Source organism: Ursus arctos, unplaced genomic scaffold, assembly GCF_023065955.2.
Source record: "Ursus arctos isolate Adak ecotype North America unplaced genomic scaffold, UrsArc2.0 scaffold_3, whole genome shotgun sequence".
Classification (NCBI taxonomy): Eukaryota; Metazoa; Chordata; class Mammalia; order Carnivora; family Ursidae; genus Ursus; species Ursus arctos.
The window spans coordinates 56,848,583-56,870,431 of NW_026622985.1; the positions used below are offsets into that span (position 1 = coordinate 56,848,583).

General features: G+C 42.3%; 1 protein-coding gene across 2 annotated transcripts in view; it reads right to left on the reverse strand.

Moving 5' to 3' along the window:
* CPVL (carboxypeptidase vitellogenic like) overlaps positions 1 to 21,849 on the reverse strand; it is a 126,076-nt gene that overhangs the window by 49,612 nt on the left and 54,615 nt on the right. For both annotated transcript variants that reach the window (XM_026508474.4, XM_057304487.1), the window contains 4 exons: positions 11,175 to 11,297; positions 10,546 to 10,677; positions 5,811 to 5,909; positions 3,843 to 4,016 (listed from right to left, as the gene is read on the reverse strand). In XM_026508474.4, coding sequence (XP_026364259.2) covers positions 3,843 to 4,016; positions 5,811 to 5,909; positions 10,546 to 10,677; positions 11,175 to 11,297 — 528 coding nt within the window. The remainder of the gene's footprint in view (positions 1 to 3,842; positions 4,017 to 5,810; positions 5,910 to 10,545; positions 10,678 to 11,174; positions 11,298 to 21,849) is intronic.

Consider the following 21,849-nt stretch of genomic DNA (forward strand, 5'->3'; position numbering starts at 1 on the left):
GTACCACTTTGCATTCCCACCAGCAATGAATGAGAACTCCTGCTGCTCGGCACCCTCCCTAGCACTTGGTGTCGGCAGTGTTCTGGATTTGGGCCATTCCCATAGGTGTGAAGTGGCATGTCATTGCTTGGCAACACACTGATGATGTATGATGTTGAACATCTCTGCACAGGCTTACACGCCAACTGTGTATCTTCTTGAGCGAGGTTAAGGTCTTGACCATTTTTTAATTGGGTTGTTCCTATTGCAAAAACTTACAGTTCAGGTTTTCCTACCCTGGCATTGGTTACTATGGAAGTTTCTGCCCAGATAAATTGTGGTTCTCTGTATTCACCTCTTTCCAATTTGTGGAAAAGTGGTTTGCTCTCTGACCTCACCTCTTACAGATCTAAGAAGAGTTGTTGACTTTTCAGTTTGTTTAACTTTTTACTTGTTCTTCAGATCGAGTGGTAACTTCGAAGCTCCTTACATGCTGAACTGGAAACCGAAAGTCTTTTAAGTCTTTCTCATTTTTGTGTTTTCCACAGTTTCTTATATAACTCTTGTATATAGCATGTGCTTAAGGACTTTTGCTAAAATTTGTTGAACAATATTGGTAATAGCTTATATTTTCAAGCACTTTGTAACCACCAGTCACTATTCTAAGTGTAATGTAATTTATTTAAACCTCACAAGAACTCACTTCTAAGTACTATTATTATTCTCATTTTACAGATAAGAAAGCTGAAGAACAGAGAGTTTAAGTATCTTCCTCCAAAGGAACACAGCCAGTGAATGGTGAAACAGAAATCAAACTCAAAATACTTGAGAACCCATGCTGATAACCATTATGCTCTATGACCCAGCTAGCCCTAAAAATCCTGATAGTATTGTGATCTGACTGAATCAAGAGAACTCCAATAGTCCAACGGATTATTTCTTCTCCTACTTATTTTGGAAATTGCTAATATATTTCAATTTACTGCCCAAACATCTAGTTAATGGAAGCGAATAACTTTGAGTACACATTCCCTGCAAGAAAAGATTATGTTTCTACGTAGCCCACACAGCAACTGATGTGCCGTGGGCCTTCTCTTAGTTCCTGGAAACTGATGAAGATCTTCCTTTGCCCATCAGAGATACTCCACATGGCCTAACATGAAGCTAGTACTGGAAAAAGAGTTCCACGTTCTTGTGAATAGAAACATGCACTATTTTCTATGACAAATTAGCACTGAGACTTGCATAAATAGAATTTTGGGGGTACTAAGGTTTTAAGACAACCCAGGTTGTTCTGATTCTACTGCATAGACATTGAGGTTCACCACCATTAACAGACAGGCCAAAGATAATCACTGTCCCGTAGGCAACGCCAGCTGGAGCAATGAATATGCATCCTGTTGGAGCAGCGGCCACTTTTTGGTCTGCACTCAGACTGGCTGCACACTTTGTTCTCTTTCTTTGCGGAAACATGGTTTATCTGTACCACCAATCTATCCCCTTTTTTTTCTGACAACTGATTCGGAGTTTAAAGCTTAAAGAATATTCTGATTTCATTAGAATTCATTTTGGTAGGTTTAAGATACATGGGAAACAGGGACAGAGATGTTTACATATCAAATTCTGGATCATTTTTAATCAGTATATTCTATATCAATCAAGGGGATACTTTATGGAGATTAGCCAGTATCAGGAGGGTTTTTCTTATCGGGTGAGCTGCATGTTCCTCCCTATCCTTACTTGGCTGAGAAAAGAATGATATTCTAGTGAAATTTAGGCAGTGAGAAAATATATCTCCCAAGGACACAAAAAATGTACGTAGAACTTCCTTAACTGCTCTCCACTCAAAAAAAACAACAACAAAAAACCCCCCCAAAAACAAAAAAACCAAAACAAAACCCACTTTGTATTCTTTAATGTTATATTATAGCCCATTGTTTATGTCTTGAAAACACAAGTGTTCAACTCTTTTTGGCCTAATGAATTTGTAGATAATATCTAATGAATCATGGACAAATTTATTAGATATATTTTTGATGTAGCACCTATTTATAGGACAGATGTTTCATTCATTCATTCATTCATTCATTCATTCATTTGTTGTTGACGCCTGCTCCAGGCTGGTGCTGGAATGGACAGCCTGTAATAACAGTACCAGGGTGCTAAGTGTGGCCACTGTGGTAGAGACAACATGGTCTGAGAGCTCGGAGAAGAGGACAACCAAGTACATGCTTTAAAAAGGTGTGCAGACGGGCGCCTGGGTGGCTCAGTCACTTAAGCGTCTGCCTTCGGCTCAGGTCATGATCTCAGGGTCTTTGGATCGAGTCCCACGTTGGGCTCACTGCTCAGCGGGAAGTCTGCTTCTGCTTCTCTCTCCCTCTACCCTTCCCCCCTGCTCATGATCTCTCTCTCTTTCTCACTCTCTCTCAAATATAAAACAAACAAACAAAAAAAGTGTGCAGAGAAGGCTCCAAGTAGGCAAGCACTAAGGACCCTGATGGAACCAGACACAAGGGTGGTTGAAATTCTGACCTCATCTAGCTAGACCCTTTCTTTCTTAGAAAGTATTTCACCAGGTTCTGCAAATTTATAATGGGTTTGTAGACTGCATGCCATTGAACGCAGATTTCTTTTCAATAAGGGTTGTATGTTGAGGGACTCAAAATGTGTACTAGAGGCAGCACTACAACATGGGCCTTCGAGGTCTGGCATAGTACAGAACACAATCTAGTAAGGGTACCTTTGGCGACAGACTCCCCGCACAGTACTGAGGGCTGTACACTGAACAATCCCAAGGGAAAGTGTTCCTAACATAGACCTTGTAGACATGTGCATTCCTCATGGCAGAAAATGGTAGTAAATTAAAGTAGTATATGAGGAGTTTTTTGACCAATGGAAATACAATATCCTGAGGGGAGGCTGTCTTTTTTCTAATTCATACAAAGGTGTGTCAGCTACTGGCTGACCTGGTTTTTGTTCATCTCAAACATTACTCTTGCCTCTGCCAGGAACTAGAGAGAAGGTGGCTCATCTCAGGTGGCGGTCCCCTCTGTCATGAGCACACTTAGGCTGCGGAGCTGCCCCACAGACCAGGCCTAGGACAGAGGATAATAGCTCAGGAAGATCAGAGAAGGAGGCGAGAATAGTAGTAGTGGGAAAGAAACCCACAGGATGAGTTTTCCCTACATCATTTGCTCTTGATGTCCTTCCCTCACGGTGAGAATTCTAGGGTCCATGCCCCCTCTGCCTGCATTTTCAGGGCTTCCCGTTTTCACTTTCCTTGGGTACCTCCAGCCACAAATCAGGCAGAACATCTCAGAAAACAAAGTGCTTGAATTTATACTCTTCAAAACAGGGACCCTTTCTCATTCATTATTTCAAGCTGACAGCCTAGCACTGTTTCAGGCTTAAAGCAGATATTGAAGAAAAAAAAAACCGACTGAGCAATGGGAATGAATACAATTACGAGGTAAAATGCACTTTTTGGAATAACCAGTTGATTTCATTTATCCCTGACTTCATTGGGATTAATATTATAAAGCAAGCAATAAGGCCAAATTGGCTTCCACAAGGCCAGTCAGCTTGGCTCTGTTGTACTTCTCTTCTCAAGAAATGATGAAACGTGGCATGTGCCAAAGAGAATTTCATTTTAAGAGACTATCAAGGGATAGTTATTTAATTAGAGGGAAAAAAAAAAATTCAAAGAAATCAAACAGTCTGGGGGTTGTTATTTGTATTTGTAAAATATCTTAAAAGTAAAAACAAAATGGCAGAAGTTGAATTACAAATAAGAGAATGTCACCTCCGCTCTGGGTAATCTAAAAAGTTCCTGAAGTAAATAGAAACTGAAGTAACTCTCTTACCTTGTAATTGTTCATGAGTTCAGCTAACCAGAGCTTAACGGACTTTACTGTATCTTCTCGCAGGTACTTTTCAACTTCGGATCCATCACTAAAAGTCCGGTTTCCCACATGGATGGCTTGCCTCACTTCTGGGAGCGACAAAAATTTCCCATAGTAATTTTGGTCCTCAGGTTCCTGGCAGAAGGGGACACCAGAAAAATATTAGGGAACATGACCGGGTGGCAGAAACAGCATGCCGGGAAAGCTGCAAATTTCTCCTAACATAAACCATAATGAGCAAGATGAGACGTGACTATTAACTGGTCTCCACCCTGAAATTTTTAATGTGGGGGTTCTGAGGGAATTTAAATTTTACTAACAACAAGACTGGATGATCTGATACTTTCAGAGCCAATACCCCATTTCTAAATGCTTGATTTTCCTTTCTTGGTAACTCAACTTTTGCAATCTGTGACTCCCATCAACAATCCCATTTGAGGCAGACAGGAAAAACGGAAGAGGTGAGATTATGAAAAGCAATTTGCTCCTTGTCGGAGGCTCTATGGGACGAAAGTCAAATGGACCACAGGAGCCAGGGTGGTGGCCTGGTGGATTAAAAGCCGAGGCTTTCTTTTCCATGTTCTGCTGTTTATTAAAACCACCCGTATAAAGTAATCAGCTAACCATAATTGAAGGGGGGAAATATACCAAGTGTAAAAACAGATGACTTTATGAAGGACATGAGGCAAAAGAAAAGTTGTCCATGAGCCTTATTTAAAAAAAAAATACTCATAAAAGTCTGTGATATTGAAAAGTCTGTGATATTCATCATACTAAAAGAAAAAAGGTGTGAATGGTTTTAAAAAATTATGAAAGGATAAAAAAGAGTTTGAGATCAATGATTTTGTGCACCCTCAATTTTTGTTAATTTTGTGAATACATTACTTTGAAAAGGAAAAAGAAATGTGATTACAAATTGTCTCTCTCCTGCCTACCATATGTTTTTCTCTCGGTAGAATCTAAATCCAAAACCGCATGGTTGGCAGATTCTATTGAAATTAGCTTTATATTTTATTTACAAAATAGTTCATAAACAAGGCAATTTTAAAAACAGGATGTATTTTCACATACACTAGGTAAAGATGATAACAACTTCAAATACCCACTTTGGCTTCTTTTGTTTTCTTTGATTAATTCTGCACAGAAGACATCAACTTCAGCCTACTTTTATGGAAGAAAACTACTTGAATATTTTGAGAAATACTCCAAAGGGCTTGAAGTGAGGGCCACACTAAGTGCACAAACCATCTTAAGTTAAAAGTAAGACAAAGCAAATATTTTCCTAAAGGCTTTGGCAGTTTTGATTTTCCAAGCTGTCTTAAGTACAGAACAAATAATGTGGACATTTTCAAGAAACTCACTACAGGCTTGGCGTTCTGGAACCTAATACCCAGAACGGCAACCCTGGCCTCTATCCTTGATAAAAGAACTTCTGTAAAACAAACTCTATTGGGGGGGGGGGGCGAAATTGTGTTAATCAGAGATTGTTTTGAGTTATCTGGAATATCAGACATTCTTGATGGTTAGATTATAACATATACACCATCGGTTGGGGGGGGGGAATCCTATAGATTAATAGACCAAATAATGCAATACAGTTAGTACATATTTATCTAGTATTAAGTCACCTATAGTATTTCTCAAATTGGAAGAAGTTTGGTTTTGCCAAAAGTTTTAAGCAAACACTATCACAGTTTTTTTTTTTTTTAAAGATTTTATTTATTTATTTGACAGAGATAGAGACAGCCAGCGAGAGAGGGAACACAAGCAGGGGGAGTGGGAGAGGAAGAAGCAGGCTCATAGCGGAAGAGCCTGATGTGGGGCTCGATCCCGGAACGCCGGGAACACGCCCTGAGCGGAAGGCAGACGCTCAACCGCTGTGCCACCCAGGCGCCCCCACTATTATAGTTTTTAAGAAGTTATCATTACCTTGCACTGTAATATGTTATAGTAACTGGGACATCCTGTGATATTCTGGAAGTAAGAAGGGTTGTTTGTTAAGTCACCATCTAGTAGTTTATCCAGTACCTAGGTCAGGGGAGAGAGAAGAAGGAAAACATCAGGGTAGGTAAAAACATATGGGCACTTGTCATTGCTTTGATTCAATTGTGTTCTTGTTCCTGCATTGTACCATTCAACGACCATTTATTGCACATCTCTGTGCTAGACTCTGTCCCAGACATTGGGGACACAGCAGTGTGAACAAGAGAGCGCAAGTCCTCCCTCCTGGAGCTTATACCCTGGAGGGGGACAAGAAGCAAGCATTCATAGGAAAAACATGTAGTATGAGGAGAGTGATAAGTGTTAAGGAAAAAACTAAAGAGGAGAAGGACAGTAGGAAGTGTCACGGCATGTATGGGCCTATGCAAGGGACACTGCAGAGAGGGGGAAACACAGGTCTCACTGAGAAGGTGGCATTTGAGTAAACACCTGTTGGAAGGAAGGAAGCAAGCCATGCAGACATCTAGGGAAAAAACGTTCCAGGCAGAGGAAACAGTGAGCCCAAATGCCCTGACCGTGGGAATGAGTCTTGTAGGGAAGGACTGCCATACCATCGACTGTTGACCATTCACCCATACTAGGAGGAGAGAGGACAGAGGCTACGGACGTAGATACAGGTGCCTGGAGCTGGCAGAAGTTCTGACTTTAAAAACTGGTCATCAGTGGAGGTGAGAGTAGTCAGCATGGTCCTGTGCCCTTCTCTGGTCATGTGTAGTAGCACAGAGGCAGACACGGGGTGTAGACAGGTGCTTTTAGTCAGGATGGTGGTTTGGCCAAAGGAGCTGAGCTGACCTTGAGTTTCAGGTGGGTAATTAAAGAAACAAAATCTTGAAGGGGTTAGAGATCATCACTCGGTCGTAGGATCAGTGGACTGGAAGACTAGGGGGTTGCAGGGCTGTTCTTTGAATTAGTATATTCAGAGAAGTGAGATGGCATGATGAGAATCTGAGGTTGTAGAGCGATGGTCAGATTTTTAATAAATTTTTGGTTGTGGGACTGAGCATCTCAGGTAAAGAGGAGAACAAGATCATCGAAAGAGAGGAGACTAAGGAACTGAAGGACCAGGTCTTGAAAGGATCCTTCACGCAGATTCTGCAATCACTAGAAATGATGACAAGTGTGATGCCCTTGAGGGAGAATGACAGTGAGGCATTCTCAGAGAATGGGAAGGAGAAAGCCAGAGGGTGGTAGGTAACTGTTACGTAGTGGTGGGTGGGATCATGTGAGGCTGTGAGAGTCAGAGCTCCGTGCTTCTGGAGGGACAGAACATGATCCGAGGGCAGCAACGAGGAGCAAGGAGGTCACCCACCCTACCATGAACCAAGTGGTACAAAGTAGGTAAAACAGAACACAGCCCCTGCTTGAGAGGGGAAGTGAGAGCAGCAGGGGAGAAGTGGGTTTTGGGTAGAGCAAGAAGAGGAAGGGAATACTTAAAAAAGAAACTGAGAACATTGGGACATTTTTGATGAGGCTATTGAGTCCGTAAGGGGCACTTGTAAAAAGGATGAATTCGGCACATTTTCAAAACCGATTATCAGGTAGGATTTTAGGTTTTCTTACATGGTAAGAATTCAGAACAGCAGTAGCCTCGTTTTACAGGTGAGGAAACTGAGGTACACAAAAGTTAAGTCACCAAGGACGCCTCACAAATGTCAGAGGAGAGATTCAAGCCCAGGCCATGCCTCTCTGGCTTACATGCTCCGCCCCAACACACTAGCTCTCCAACGGGCAGACGGCCATCTCTCTTCGTCTTCAACTCTTTCCGGCCATGCTTTTGGGTTTAATATAAAATTTCATTATTTTATTAGATTAGTTGTCTTTACCAAACATGAAGCGACTTAATTTATCCAAGTTACTATTGCCACGGGGCTAGCGACCAAGTATGAAAAGGATCGTCATTGTGGAAAGGGGAGGGAGTAGTAGGTATGCTCTAGCAACGCTACGGTCAGTCAGGACCGGTGCCTCTGGCTGTGCAGACTCTGCACCACGCAGGGATGCCCGGCTGAAGGGTAGAGAGCCAGCCAAAGTTCTCCGTGCCAAGCTGGATAACCAGACGTGGGCTGTGTTTGGGAGACAGCCACCTTTAGTCTCGCACCATGGTGGTATCCACTTGCCAAGCCTGAAACCACAGGACTGTGTCAGCTCAAAGGAGGTGTCTTTTTCTAATTTGTCCACCCAGAGGTGACATGTAGGCTAGCAGTAGTCCTGAATATAGGCAGCATTTTATTTATCCTTAGAAATTATCCCCAACACCAATGGGAATGTAAATTCCACCCTTAAGAATGGATCTGATTTCAGAAAGAGTCAAAAATTATTTGTTGTCAAACAAGTGAGGTGGGTGGTCAAGACCTGTGAAACCCAATTTCTGGTCAAAAATTGTTTCACAGAAAGAACTCTGTGATCCAGAATGTTGTCATGGTAAGGGGAACAATACAGGGCCAGAGATGGGCCATTGTGCATCTTGCAGAATGTCTAAATGTCCCAGGATTTTTACAGCCTACTTGAGAGTTACCACAGGAGAAATACCAGGGTGGGAATCGGGGGAAATGATTCCAGTCCTCGGCCTGCCACAGTTTATTATGTGGCTTTTGGCCACTGAATGCAGCCCCTCCAGGTCTCAGCCACCTCATCAGTGACGTGTGGATGTGTACACGTCTGTAAGGGCAGAAGATGGTCTATAAAATTCCCTCCAGCTCCAAGTTACTGCTTTTTGATTAACTAAATCATGTTAAAGGATCAGAGCATCCAACAGGTTTTATTATTTAGGCTTGTGATTTTGACCTTTGTACTCTCTTGGGTCTCAGGATTTCTCCGAGCCTTCTATCGCATATGCTGAAACACATTTGACCACTACTGGCTTACTTTCCTAAGTATCAGCTTATCTATTTCCCTTAAAATAAAACAAAAGTTATTAAGTGAATTCATCACTCAAGATATTGGATACATGGTCACGGAGACATTGCATACCTTCCTAGGTTTGTTGTTGTTGTCTTGTTTTGTTTTGGGTTTTGTAATTTTTGCTTTGTTTTCTGATGAATCTAGTTCGGGAGAGCTCTAATCTCATGGGCCATCTTCTCATTCCCTCTGAATACAAAATACCTTGAACTTGTCAATGGTTTCGTTCATCCTGTGGGTGTTCAGGCTGCTGCATCAGGCAGCAAGGACATCTTTCTGCTTTCCTTACCCTTTACAGCCCATCATATGTTCTTCCTCTTGACATCACTGAATCCCTGTATGCTTCTTCAAAAACACACCAAATATCTCACCTGCCATTGGTCTCACATGATGTAACATTTGCTATTAATTTTAAATTCTAGAGGTTCAATCCTTTTACCCTTTCTGCCTCCTACAACAGATAGCTTAAAGTCAGACTTGAAAATAGTATCACTGCACGTCGAAGAGGGGTCCTACATGTTCCTGTAAGATCCCTCTTCCTTTGCATTTACAATTGCACAGAAATTCTGCATCCGCACTCGGAAGCCACACCAGGTGTCCTGGCGCAGAGAAAGGGGAGGCTGTTGGCCTCTTGAGGGATGGGTGGGGCTTACTGGATGGTTTCAGCTGCGCATCTTGCTGCTGTCAGAATGGATGGTATGGGGGAAAAAAAAAAGAATGGATGATAAGGGCATTCACTGCTTGGGGGATTGCAGGCAGGGCGCACCCTGCTTGTTAAATGGAGCATAACCTTGTTGCCCCTTTCTCCCTGAGTTGTATGTCTCCTGTTTTGATTGGAACCCACTGACCTGCAGTGCCTAGAAGGCTATTAATATCGGGCCTCAGACTTAATAACAATAATGCCGTTAGGTAAACTGGTACAGGATGTGCTCCCAAAAACAAAAAGACTGAAGTCCTCCAAATGCAATCCTCGCCTCATTTACTAATATGTGAATCATGATGGCTCTATGGTAAAGGTGTCAAAAAAACCCCACAAAAAAAACAAACAAAAACACCTAAAAAAGATCGTTGATACAGGATCTTTGTCTGCATTGGCAAAACAAAACCAAACCAAAAATTCGAACTCCTGTCTGTTAATATTTAGTATACTCTCAGATTTTAAATAACTCCCCCCATCCCAACAAAAAGGGCAAGGAATAAAACCATATTATTTGATTCTCAAATTCAATTTTAGGGGAGCATTGTGACAATATTTACAAATACTAACGGTTCTTTGAAAAAGTTTCAAATTACTATCCTTGATCATCTTTGTTCCTCATACACAGGAACACATGGCATTCGTTACACACTGCGGCCATGTCTCCAGGTGGAACGTGGTGTGTGGATGTCACCCTTCTGAAGGGCTTTGGGCATATGCTGAAGCATATGTATCTACTTTCTGGGTCGCCTTTCTTCTGATTTCCTTGTGATAGGGCATGCCTTTAGGGCCCACACAGCATTTAAAGAAATCAAAACAGTTAATGAAAGACACAGCTAGATAAACACTCCAAGGTGATGGCAGGTTTAAGACACAGCCAAAGTAAATTCAAAGGGACCCGGACCGTTCTTTCCTTCACTTCGAGCCCACAGACATCTGCCTCCTGCTCTCAGACAGCGTAGCAGCCATACCTTCTCTAACAACGACAGAATGCCTGAGTACCCCGGTGCTTCTAAGACCTGGCTCGGAGGGCTCTCATTGCTCCAGGGCAACGCAGGGCCCAGAACTCACTTCAAAGGCTTGAAGCCACCTCTTCTCCTTGATGTATTTCACGCACTCATCACACTGCTTCTGGAAGTACTTTCTCTGCTTCTCATCCAACAAGCCAATTTGGTACAGGAATGTGGCATAGCCCCCTATGATCTGAGGAGAAAAGAGAAACACAAACGCCACAGGGAGAGAGAGAGAGAAGTTAGGGAAGCCGGTGTGCTTGGTGCAATAACCCTTTGTCATTTGTCAATCTCACGCGGGAAATAGCCAAGCAAGACAGTTATATACACGTGCGCACCCCACAGAACACACAAACGCATACACAATGCATGCAGACATACACAACACAGTACGCACAATGCACACACATACCCCAAACGTTCACACACCACACACATGCACAAAATACACACAAACATCACACACACAACCCACACTCACATTCACATCCAACGTAGGCTGACATAGTTAAGTTGACACCTTAAAACATTTGGTAAAAGTGAGAAGATTTTAAATTATTTAAAAGTCAACCGTGCAACATTACTTCCCTCTATCAAGTCAGATCTCTAAGGTCAGAGGAGTCTCCATTGGATTAAAGGGGATTTAATCTCCTTAAAGGACAGAATGGAAAGGAAAAAGGAGGCACCCACCGATTCAGGGTCAGAATAGGCATCTCCAAGAGCAATTCCTTTCAGGTTGATCTTCGTTGTCATCATGGAGCCGAGAACGTGGATATAGTGTGCAAGGGCTGGCACGTACTTCCCTGCGTACGACTGAGAAGGGTAGATGTGAAAATGAACCATTGCAAATTGGTGCTATAAACATTATGTGTTTAAGCTAATTAAAATAACAATAAAACAGCAGTATTTCCACATGAGACCTACCGTATATTCTCCCTTACGCTGTAAATTCCACAATAGCACAGAGCTCTGTCTCTCACTTCTTTTGGCATTCCCAGATAGCGCCAGTGACAGGCAAGTCACCAGTGAGGAGCACAAAAAATGACAAGTGGACACGGAATAGGTCAACAGTCTAATTTCCTTCCAAAATAAAATAACGTGGGCCAGTTCTGCCACCCATAGGGCTTGTCTTACCAGAAAGCTCCATTAAAAACTTTATTAAAAAAGAAAAAAAAAATCTCAAGGCCAAAATTAAGATTTCACAGTCTGTGTGACGATGCAGTTTGAAATCCATGTGTATTAAAGCAAGAGGAGAAGGAAAGTAGTATTAATTGGCTACTGAAATTTTCACTTGACAATTATCTGTTTCCAGCCTTTCCAAGTACAGGGTTCTTTTTCAATTTCAAAATATTTTGTGGACACAAACATTATAATTCTATTTTTAGACTATGCTGAGAAAAGCTACTATTCAGGAATATTTTAAAAATATCTTTGTATTGGGGCTCCTGGGTGGTGCAGTCCGTTGAACATCCGACTCATAGTTTTGGCTCAGGTAGTAATCCTGGGGTCATGGGATTGAGCCCCACATCGGGCTCTGGGCTCAGTGTGGAGTCTGCTTGAGACTTTCTCTCCCTCTCCCTCTGCCTTTCCCCCCACTTCCCACACACTCTCTCAAATAAATACATAAATAAAATCTTTAAAAAATAGTTTTGTATTTTCTACATTAAAAAGCTGCCTTTTTGACATTTCCACTTGTACGTCTAATATTAAGCTTCACGTGTTCAAAATGAAGCTCGAATCCCCAAGCCTTCCTTACAGCCGCTCTATTAATGATAACTCTGTCCTAACTGCTTAGGCCAAAAATCATGGTGCCACTTCTTTTTCTTTTCTTTTTAAGTAGGCTCCAAGCCCAGCATGGAGCCCCTTGCAGGGCTTGAACTCACGACCCTGAGATGGAGACCTGAGCTGAGATCATGAGTCAGATGCTTAACCAACTGAGCCACCCAGGCACCCCGGTACCATTCCTTATCTCTCTTTTTCTCACACCCCACAAAAGTCCATCAGTGAACCTTGTCAACTCCACCTATTCTGTCAAAATAGGTCCAGGATCTATCCTCCCTTCACCACCTTGCTCCAGGTTCCGTCATCTCTTGCCTGGCTTATTGCAGTAGCCTAACTGGCCCTCCTGCTTTTGTCCTTCCTGTCATGCAGTCTATTTTCAAGACAGTGGTCTACTAAAACATAAATCCGATCTTGCCTCTCCTATGCTCAAACCCTCTGACGACACCCCATCTCCATCAGAGTCAAAGTAGGGTGCTTTTTTGGAGGCATAAGGACTGGCATGATATGGTACTTCACTAACGCTATCCCCTGCTACCCTCTTGCTCATTCCCCTCCCGCTGAGGGGGGTCCCCTCTTGGACCACAGTCATTGTGGTCTGTACTGTTCCTTCCACCTGGAATGCTCTTCCCCCAGATGTCCATAAGGTTAACTTCCTTACTTCCCTCAGTGAGACCTTCTAGGGATGCTTTCCCTGGCCATCCCATCTAAAATTTTAACACCCTCCTTCTTTTTCTACATTTTAGATTTCTTTTCTCTCTTTTTTCATCGAATCCTTATCACTCTCCTACAAACTTTTACTTATTTATCTAGTGCATTGTTATTCTCCCACCCACACTAGAAGATTCATGAACACAGGAATATCTGTCTGTTTTGTAGGTTAGCATATCCCTTGTGCCTGATGCTCTTTATTTCTTAGTGCTCAATACACAGTTATTGAATGACTGAGTCTTGAATTAACCTACATGCATTTGAAAAACACTAATGCATGTATGTTTGAAATAGACTAAAGGCATCGAGTGAGGACAGATGAGTCCATAGACCCTTTGTAGTATTTCCAAGGCTCTGCAGGGTTCTGAAGTTCAAAGGCTGGGATCCCCAAAAGCTCTCATTTATTCCATGCCCTAATCAAATGCTGCCGATGTCATTACTCCCATATCAATACGAAGGCATTGAGGCTCAGAGAAGTTAAGTGGTAGAGTCAGAATCTAACCGGCTCTGACCTACTCCCAAACCTATACTCCTGCCAAGGTATGATAAGGTAATGTAATTTGCATGATTTATACAAGATCTCCTCACTGATGAAGCCCTCTTGTGCAACAGTAATTATTAAGGCAAAGTATTGACTCCAAACAATGTATCCATCCATAACCATGAGCACATTTTAGCTTCCTTGTGTGATATAAAGATGTGTTGACATGCCTGAAATGTGGCTTGTTGCATAACAGTGCTATACTCTCCTGTTAGGAACAATAAGTGAACAATTTATCAAATATAATTTTGGTAAGATGAACCAAAACCCCCAAATTTCCTTGAGTAATCGTTTTACCGGTAAAGATGCATTATGTAGTCTTCATTCAGTGGTTTATTAGACAACTCTTCCGTCAAAGGCATTGTGGTAGATATTTGAGAAGACACAAAAATGAATAAAGCACTGAATTTACGCTTGTAAAGTTAATCATTTCTTCTGAAAAAATATGACAAAAACTTGACTGCTATGTGATAGGGGGAAGTTTGCCATTTCCTGGATTATTACTCTCACATTGTGTACTTTGCCTAGCACACAGTAGGAACATAAACACGTATTTGATAAATGAATGACTAATCTGACACTACTGCTAAACATTTTTTTCTCTATTGGATGTTATCACTCAAGTTGTCTTATTATAAGACCTGGCAATAGGACATCTCTTTAATTCTTTCTGAGATGGAAGGGCATGTATTTTAAATTGCTCTAATGATGGTGATGACAAATTCAGGCTAAAACAGCCACATTTTTATGGCACCCTCCTCCTTGTGGCCACCACGCATATCTGGGATAGATTCAGGCAGGAAATTAAGAAGGAACACCTACTCAATTTCTGAGCATCGACTATGAACAGGCTACCTCCCCCACTCTACACTGAACTAATTTAAAGTTAACATTATCTTCCCATATTTTAAAATGATGAAAACAAGGGTCTGTGCATTCCCATCATGTGCCTGGCTGGAATTCCATGCAGGCTTGGCTGCCTCCACATCTCCCATTTCTCATATCAAACCACACTTCAGTCAACAGTCCTGGAGACTACGAGTCTGTGGTCTCCCAAGCTGGGGCTCAGCCTTGGGTTCATCCACTACATGCTTGCTAAGCTGACCATCTAAAGAAAACAAGACCGCAAGATGGGTAGTTCTATAACCGTGTCCAAAACAGATTCTTCAATGTTCAGCCCACATCTGCTAACCTAACGATGATGTTTATCTCATTTTTGCTTTCTAATGACTATCACACACTTCCTTGCCCTGTGTCAGTGTGACAAATCCTTCACTGCTGTTTCTATTAATCATTCCATTGGTTGAGTGGCTCAGGCTGTCACACAGTAGACAATTATAGGATTATTTTATGGAAAACAGACACTGAAACATTATAATGAAATTTCAATTATTTTCGTTCCCCTTGTTGAGACTTTTTTTTTTTTGCAAGATCAGACCAGTTTATTCTTCCTGAATCATTTATTTCTCAATTTAATGATTCTCTGACCACCACGAGCACTTTAAAAGACAACCAGACAATAAATCAAATGTTCTATATGCCCAGTTTTCTCTTTTCTGGATATATTTTAAAGAGAATAGAAACCTCTATTTTGGGGGGAGAATTGAGGTGTGGCTGCCTGATGGATCAGAAATGAACTATATGGCCCCTCAGGACTTACAGTTGTAATCCTACAATTTTATGAACTCTCGCTTCTTTTGTTCCGAGTTCCGTCTATAACAACGACGAGAGCAACAATCAGCACAACACTCAGCCCTGTGGTCTCTCTGATCTCTTGCTCATCAATGTGGGCAGCAGCTGGCCAATGAAGCCCCTGAAGTCTGTGAATTAACACTAACCTTCTACCATCGGATCAGACCCTGGCCTCATAAAATCTCGGAACAGTACCAAAGCGATTATAAAAGGAAAGAGGAAAAGTGTGGCCAGAAGTGATCTGAACACATATTATTTCAGAATTCAGCAGTGACCCTCAAATGAGGAACTCAGCCAGACAAACGTATTTATCTAGCACAGTAATTCAAGCTAGGTTAGAGATCGACACATCAGGATTTTCGTCTGCCCTCGTCACTCCTTTCTCGTATTTAAAGAAGCTTCCAGCTGCAATTTCTAGCACCGTTGTTGCATGGCTTGTTTTCCCCACGGTGACCATATTTTGAGCTCAACTCTGATGAGAAGGCCCAAAGATATTAGGGTGTGTTTGTATATGCTTGCATTTGCTAGGGCTTACAGAAGCAATAAACCTCCAGTTTTCCTCTTACATCACACGGATCTCAGAATTCAGCTCTCAGTCTTTTATTTCCCCCACGAGAAAAAAAGGTCTCCACATCACAGCTGAACAGTGGTTTCGAATCTCCGTCTGCGATCTTTCTGAGTTCTTAAATGATGTTTGGAACAGCCTAATGGAAATCACGTTAGGAGCATATTGTACTTGTAAAAATAGTCTAGAGAGAATGTAATGCTTGGTTAATTATCCAGATGTGTAAAAGCACAATGAAATTGGACTTAAAGAAACTTGTAATTGTGTATTCCGTCTGAAGCTCTCCCTTCTTACATGTTTCTGCAACATTCGCAGCAGACTTACTGTACCCCTGCCACCCGGTTACTTTTAAAGGAGGAAAAAAGCTTTCATATCTAAAATCAAGTTTCAATCAGCTCCCCTAGAAGAAAAAAAAAATCGTGTCAGAGAATAAGACTCTAATAGAAACAATGTCTGCTTGCAGAAATTTCACATATGTTAGCTGTTACTATTGTTTAAACTACTCTACATTTCTCGTCTACATTTCTTATTCAAATCTAGTTTAAAAAAAATCGATGCAGCTCTATTCATTCTCTGCCTTGCTTCTCGGTATACATTGTATGGTAAATGCAGAACGTCTCTGGATGATAATGACACCTGGACACCAAGTGTCACTATCCATGGGCCCTGGTTCCCAAGCTCTGCCTGGAAGTGGAAGAGGCGGGGTTGTCACCCTCAGGAATGGCACGTTGAGGATGCTCAGGGCTTATTGTGTGCCCTTTGCTCTGCGGTGCCCCCCCTACTCCCAGCCACTCCAGCTGGAATGAAAGTCTATTTGAAAAAGAATTCACTTCGGGGCTGGTAGGGACTCCTTCGGGTCCCCAGAAGGAAACAAGGTGGGCTGCCCTTCTGGGGGGAGCCATACCCGTGCCCTGTCCTCTAGTGCTCCCCAACCACACCGTGTTGGTGGAGCCAGCCCCATTTATGGGGGCGATCAGAGAGAATAAGGGGATAGGCTTTGAAGAGAGTTTTAGACGCACATTGAAAAACCACAAAAACTGGGGAAAAGCCTAAGTGTAATGGAAAAATAGATAATGACACAGCAGTCAAGAGAACAGGACTCAGGGAGAGCGACCTTGACTTCATCTAGCCTCGGGGTAGACTCTTACTTCACTCGGCATCATTATTTTCTCTGAGCGAGGTGTGTTCTTAAAACCGCCAGCTCAGAGAATTAATGAACAGGGAAAGCTGGAGCTTCAGTATTGTGGTAATCTCTACAACTTCCTAGACATTTCTAGACTGTGTGTCATCTAATTTCTAGTCCACACTGCTGCAAATTGGAAAAAAAAAAGGCTTCTAACAAGAGTATGACTTGATCTAAACATCTATTTTTCTTGAAAATGAGCTGAAAAGAAATGCAGAATCTCTAGGAATAGACATAAGAAAAACATTTGGATCTGTATCTACTAGTCACATATTTATGCAAAGGTACATGCTGGGTTCGAAATGATATATTTTTATTTTGTATTGAAAAGATGCTTTAAAAAAAAAAGGTCCAATGTAGCCAGTACAGAAAACAGTATGGAGAAGCCTCAAAAAATTAAAAATAGAACTACCGCATGATCCAGCAATTCTACTTCTGGAAATATCCAAAGGAAATGAGAAGACTAACTTGAAAAGATAGTTGCCCCCCCAACCCATTTTCATAGTAGCGTTATTTACAACAGCCAAGACATGGAAACAAGCTAAGTGTCCATGGATGGATTCATGGGCAAGGAAGTTGTGGCACATACATACAACTGAATATTATCCAGCCATAAAATCCAAGGAAATCCTACCATTTGTGACAGCATGGATGAACCTTGAAGGCATTACACTAAGTGAAATACGTCAGAGAAAGACAAATAGTGTATGATCTTACTTACATGTGGAATCTAAAAAACAGACACAAAAAGCAAACAAAAAGAGATCAGACTTGTGGTTACCAGAAGCAGAGGCTGGGGGAAGGGGGAATTGGGGGAAGGTGGTCAAAAGGTACAAACTTCCAGCTCTAAGTCACAAATTCATTTTCAAGTCTAAAAGGAAATACTGGCGGGTCAGATGAACATAACTGAAAATAGACATTTGTCATGAGCTCAAGAGTTAAAGCCGCTTGAATGTCATCTAATAAAATTCAGCAAGTTCCGAGCTTTGAGGAATAATTACATTCCGTGGACTTCAAGCCTTTATGTCACTTGAAACTTCCCATTTACTCCATAAAACTATGATCAAAGCTTAGTCTTTATGATTAAAACTCAGTCTTTGCCAGAAAGATGGCAACATCCAAAAGGACAGGGAACTTCTTTTCTGTTTGTATAAGTTTGATAACTCTCAGAGATTCTGCATGAAATATGGAAGGGATGTTGACTCCCTTCTACAGACAGCACACCCGCTCTCTGGGAAGAGGCAGGTCTTGGAGACAGAGGTTTCGAGGAGAGAGCACCCAGGCTCCAGATAGCACCTACATTAGCAGGATTCCAGTCCTTAGCCAATTTCTTGTCTAGTCGTTGGGCTCTGGAATCCGGCTGCTTCAGTCTCAATCCTGGCCGAGTGACCTTGGCTGACCCAACCTCTCCAAGCCTCAAGTCATCTCGGCTACATAACGGGGATGATACTAACAGTGCAAGCTTCAGAAGGTCGCCATGACATGCGTGAAACAGTGCTTAGCATGCCTGCCATACAGTCCATTTTCAATACTCTCAAATAAGAGCTACAAATAGAACCAGTGAACTAGAGACTCTTGAAGGCCCCTTTCTGGCTACCAAATTCAAGCCCGGGCTAAAAGGATAATGGTGTAGACCTGCAGAGGAGTTCTCCTCTCTCACTCCTTCTGTACATCAGTGCTGGACATGCCCCTATTGCAACTATCTTTCTATGGCCTGGGCTCTGTCCTCTCTTCAAATACAAGCATGTTGGGAGTAAGTTTAATGTAGCAGATCTTTTCTCATGGACAGTGTGCCGATAATAAGTCAGAAAGGGGGAGAGAAACAGAACAACCACGAAGGAGACGGAGTAAGCCTGGAGAAACGGGACCTGAGCACCAGATAGCCAAGGAAAGAAAGGAAGGCTGAGGGTGGGGGGTAGGGGACCTGACAGCCCTGGAAAATAAGGGAGTAGAAAGGACGGTCCCCAGGGCCTGGGGCACAGTGCAGGGAGAGAAGGGCCATGCAAGGGAGATGAAAAGACAGTGGAGAGAAATATCACCAATATTTTTATTTTATCTAGCAACATCCTTGCACGAAGCTACTCTGTAACATTCAATAAACACTGTGCTTAGTACTGTATGAAACAAATTACACAAACACGGCTCTCACCTACCGGGAGCCCGCTACCCGAACCCAGTGGACCATGATGATTTCAATAAAGGTTGTCAGACTCTGTGATCCCAGTAGGACTTCACTCATGCAGATGAAGATAAAGTATCCTATTAAGCTCACTAATTTTTAAATAGCTTCAAAGTTTTGCCTTTATTCAGCCCTCAAATTAACCACGGTTGCAAAACTGCTGCTGAGGAGAGTAGGCCCCTTCCTGGTGATCAAGAAGAGAGGCCCAGTGTTAACCACACGTTCTGCCATTTTGGACGAGCTCCCGTTCATCACGCATAGGCGCGGAATCCTTCCTGGGAGTGCACACAAAGCCACATGCTCGGAGAACAATGGGCAGTCCCCCTTCCTCCCACCACCTCCCTGGGTTCCGGTGAGGGCTGTTTTGCTTTAACTTTAGCTGGGCCCATGCACACTGGAGAGGATTCTAAAGTGTGTCTGTACCTCGAGGACAAGAGCAATCTCACTAATAGTTACTGGCTCGGAAAGGATAACACTTATAAGGAAAGTTAATTATGTGAATTAAATGCAGCTTGTTTCTCTTTTTGAAGTACATTTTTTTCATGCCTTGAAGAGGGTGATTTACAGACACATTTGTCTCTCTTTAGAGAAAATTAATTCCAGTTGGTGTTCTGGGCAGAAATGGAGAGAAGGGAAGGAGACAGGCAGTTCTTCCTTCTGCCTGCAAATCCCACAGTATGCCTGGCTGTGGGCTCGCCGTGGTCCATGTGGCGGTGGCCCACGCGGCAGTGGCAAGGAGCGTGGGTCAGTCCCCACACATTTTGCTACTACCCAGAACTTCAAATATCAACTTCTAAACTTCATCATTTTTTAGACAAAGCAAACTATTTCTTTTAAAGAGGACTTCAGGGATGCCTGGGTTAAGAGTTTGCCTACTGCTCAGGTCAGGTCCTGGAGTCCTGGGATCAAGCCCCGGGGGCTGAAGGGCTCCCTGCTCAGCGGGGAGTCTGCTTCTTCCTCTCCCTCTGTCCCTCCCCCTGCTCATGCTCTCTATCTCACGTTCTCTCTCTCAAATAAATAAATAAAATCTTTTAAAAAATAAATTAAAAAAAATTAAGATAATTTCAAAATAACAGGAGAGACAATGCCACATCCCAAAAAACAACTGAGTAGAACTTTTTAAATATCTCAGCCCCTGTCTACATGCATTAGGCCATATGCTTTGGAGCCATAATGGAGTAATCCCGCTTTTCACCATGAATGGTAATAATAGTCATCACGTGTTCGGTACTCACTGCAGCCATCTCTCCGTTAAATATTTGAGGAGGATTATCTAATTAAATGCTCAAAACAATCCTAGGTAGTAGGTATCGTTATTACTTCCAGACTCCCTTGCACCAAAGTCCGGGTGCTAAATAGCTGTTCCAGACCCTTCAAGCATCGCCCTAACCTGCATTCACAGAACACAAATGGGAAGGATATTTAGGGCCAGTACATTTGCGTTGAAAAGCAGAGAACATGTCTGAGTTTGCCATTTATTTTTCAAGGACAATTCTACTACTTTAGTGGCATGATTTGTTCAGCCTCTTTAAGGGTGTGCGGAAATTGAGAGGTCCGAAGAGAAAGGATTTCCCTTTCTGGAAAAATCTATCATAACTTTTTTTTTTTTTTTTTTTTTTTGTGGAGAGAAGGAGGGTGGGTATTACATTAAAATTGCAATTGTATACAGATGCTTTACGAATACATCTAGGTAACTATGGTTGAGCATCTAGGAAAGTAAAATATCCCTGGAAGTGATCTAATCTAAAAACCAAGCCCTCTGACTGTGAGATGAAAAGCAGAGGCCAAGAGAGGTTAAGGAACTTGCTTGGAATCATCCAGAGGCAAAGCCAGCAATGAATCTCAGGTCTCCTGACTATTAACCCAGAACTCCTTCTTTTCCTTTCGGCCTCCTACCCTTAAAACAGAAGACTGAATGAAACAAACTGCACTGGAAAAACGCAGCATTCATTCTAATAAAATGAACCATCAGGGCATTATTATTTAGTGCTCTTCCTTAAAGAGACGTGGCCCCCGATTTAATGTATCCCATGTAGTTTGTATGAAAATGGTGCTGCCTGGCGACCTCATCTCTATCCCACGTCCTGCCTGCCCTCGTTCACATCTTCCGTCATCACTTGGAAGGCATAGGTTTCCTTAACAGTATTCATCCTGGCAGCAAAGAAAGTAAAAAGAAAATTGTCCTTTCCCCACACGCATTCGGCAATTACATGCATGAGACCACCAGGCAGACATGAAATAGACACATTTTTCATCCAGAATTTGGCAGCTTTGCTGAAAGTCCAACATCATGGTTAACAGCATCGCCACGTTATTTGCAAGGCGGGAATGACACAGTAAGCAGATCACTCTTCCATTGGAAGTGGAGACTGGGCATTTTCCAGGGTTGTTTTCAAAATGACAGGAGTATCACTTCCTGCCCTTTGCCCAACCTGCCTCTGAAATGGGCTAAAAGTCAAACAGCAGGGAATTATTGGTAGAGGTCCTAAATAATCCTGACCAAATAATTGGCTTAAAAAAGACGTAAGTGTAATATGCCAAACAGTCAGAATATCCTTCCAAATAGGAAGAGAGGAAAACAGGTGGAAGAGAAGAAAATTCCTGGTTCCATTAACTTGCCATTCCCTTGGAAAAACTGAGACTACTTTTCACCTTGACTCTCTTACAGCAGACATATGTGGTTTGGGTTTGCCCAGCATCCTTCCAGCCCTTCCT